Source organism: Ichthyophthirius multifiliis (genome assembly GCF_000220395.1).
Source record: "Ichthyophthirius multifiliis unplaced genomic scaffold scaff_1120509249879, whole genome shotgun sequence".
Classification (NCBI taxonomy): domain Eukaryota; phylum Ciliophora; class Oligohymenophorea; order Hymenostomatida; genus Ichthyophthirius; species Ichthyophthirius multifiliis.
Window position 1 is genome coordinate 1 of NW_004087203.1, and position 2,869 is coordinate 2,869.

General features: G+C 9.2%; 1 protein-coding gene across 1 annotated transcript, besides 8 other annotated features; it reads left to right on the top strand. All coding sequences in view use genetic code 6, as the record gives it.

The window, feature by feature from the left end:
• The first annotated feature begins 344 nt into the window (after nt 1–344).
• Nucleotides 345–410: a microsatellite.
• On the top strand, nt 389–2,230 carry IMG5_039860 (hypothetical protein; the record flags this gene model as incomplete). Its single annotated transcript, XM_004038933.1, has 3 exons — nt 389–465; nt 1,323–1,464; nt 1,952–2,230. The coding sequence occupies 3 exons, from the start codon at nt 389–391 to the stop codon at nt 2,228–2,230; spliced, it is 498 nt and encodes a 165-aa protein (XP_004038981.1).
• Nucleotides 870–903: a microsatellite.
• Nucleotides 1,370–1,441: a microsatellite.
• Nucleotides 1,376–1,441: a microsatellite.
• Nucleotides 1,378–1,437: a microsatellite.
• Nucleotides 1,936–2,003: a microsatellite.
• Nucleotides 1,954–2,040: a microsatellite.
• Nucleotides 2,193–2,265: a microsatellite.
• The last annotated feature ends 604 nt before the right edge of the window (nt 2,266–2,869 follow it).

Consider the following 2,869-nt stretch of genomic DNA (forward strand, 5'->3'; position numbering starts at 1 on the left):
AGGATCATTTTTATATATTTCAGTATCATAATAACCATCTTTACATTCTAAACATAATCCTTCTTCAGAACATTAAGCACATCCTTCATCTTCATTACAGCTTTGTACTTTATCTAGAACTCTAGTAGCGATTTCTAAGCATTATTTACTTTCTTAATCTTAATAATAACCATCTTAACATTATAAGCATTCCCCAGATTAATTACATTACATACATCCTTAAGAGCAACCATATTAAGTTTTTAAAAAATTAGATAAAATACTAAAAATAAAGAAATTTATAAGAATTAGTTTATAAAACATTTATTTTAATTTTTATATTTAATTATTTTTTAAAAAATAAAATTTTATATATTTATTTATATTTATATATATTTATAATATATAAATGTATATAAATATATATTTATTTTTTTCTATTTTTTAAATTTTCTATAATATTTATTTTGGAAATAAAATAGATAAGTTTTTTATATTTTGTTTATGATAATATTAACGAAAATATTATAGTATTTATTTATTTTTGATATATTTTTAATTATATTATTATTTATGGAATAATAAAAATATAAAAATAAAATATTTTTAAAAATATATTTATATTTATTTTATTTTTTATAAAAAAATAATTTAAATTTACTTATTGTATAAATTATAAAAAATTAAATATAATTTAACATTAATAAAATAAGAAAAGTATAATATATACTATAAATTCTTTATTAATTAATAAATACAATGCTTTAAATTTTATTTATTTTATATTTAATGATATTAAAAAAGATTAAAAATATATTTATTATTAATTAAATTTTTTATATTTTAGATATATATATATTATTATCAAAAATCCACAAATTATATTAATAAAAAAAAATATCTTTTAAAAAAAATCTATTTTAACATAATAATCAATATTTATTTATTTAAAGTCATTAAATATATTAATTTTTTATTTTTTAAATAGTTAATAAATATATATATTTATTTATTTATTTAAATTATTCTTATATTTATTAAAGTTTTATTAATATAGAAAAATTTTATTCATTCTTTTAATATTTATATTTTAAATATAAAAATGTTTTTTTTATAATTTTATTTTTATATTTTTTCTTAATAAATTTAATTTATAAAATTATATTATTATTTTTAATTTAACATTATAAATATACATACATATTATATAAATCTATTAATAATAATAATACTTATATTTAAAAAATATATAAATATATATATATTTATATGTATAATTAAAATAAAAAATCTATAATTTATTTTTTATGTGTTAAATTATATTTTTAATAAATAAAATTTAGATATAATAAAAATTTATTTTCTAATTAATTATAATTATTATCAAAAATATTTATATTTATTTTTATATTATTATTTATTTATTTTATTTTTTATTTTTTTTATTTTATATTTTTTTTATAAAACTTTTTTTATTTATTTTATGTCTATTAATAATATAATCTTTTTTTTTTTTCTTATATTTTAAATAAATTTTAATTTAATTCAAAAGATATTTTTAATTTAATAAAAAATATTTACACTTAAAAATAAATAAAAACAAAAATATGAATAATTTATTAATAATTTAAAGATAAAAACATAACTAATATATCATATTCATTTATTTATTTTAGATAATATCAATTTTTTTTATAAAATACAAATGTATATATATATATTAAAATATTTTAATTAATATTAAATAAAATATTATAATTCTATGTATAAATTATTATATTATTTTTTTTTTTAAATAAAAATAATATTTATAAAATTTTATATATTTTAAACCAAAAACATTAACTTTTAATAAAAAAAATATATTTTTTAAAATCTTATTAATAAAATAAATTTTTAAATTATACAGATAAATGAAATTTTTGTTTTTATAGCATTTATTTGTAAAATTAATTAATAAAAATTATAATAGATTATATTTAAATATTTATAAATTATTTATAATTATATATTTATATATTTATCTTTTTATATATTTATATATTTATAATTTATTATATTATTTTTTTTATATATAAAAATAAATTTAATATTGATATTTTTAATATATATAATCATTTTAATTAATATATATTCTTATATATATTTATATATATTAGATTATTTTTTAATTATATTACCAACATATTTTAAATAATTTAAATATTAAAAAGATATATATATATATATATATAAATTTAATAACATATGATTAAATATTTAATATTTATATATATATATATATATTATTTTATTTTTCTCTTCTTAACATAATTATATTTATTATAATAGTCTAAATTTCTATTAGATATTATAAGACAATTATGTAAAAATTATAAATTAATATTATGGTAAATATTTTATTTTATTATTTAATAAGCCTAATTATGTATATAAGAATATTTATAATTCATTCCCTTATATACTAAGCATATTTAGAATAAACTTTTAATAAAAGCTAATTAATAATTATATTGGAAGAATCCTAGATTTTTTTAATACTATTTAAAGTATACTTATTTTCATTAATATATTTCACATAATATTTATTTATTTATTTAACTTTCTAATATAATTAATAAAAATTAGATTATAAATCTGATTTACACATACAGTTTATTGATATAATTTTTTTGGCTATATATTTATAAAAGATTTTATTGACTTACTTTTAGAAGAGTTAAATTTAGCATGTTGAAATTATATAAAGTATGGAGTAAAAACAAAAATATTGAAATATTATTTAGATACTATTATACATAAATTTTTAAATGTGCGAAATTTCTAAGATAATAATAAAATAATCTTAAAATAATAAATAAAAGATAAATTGCATAAATAAAAAACATAC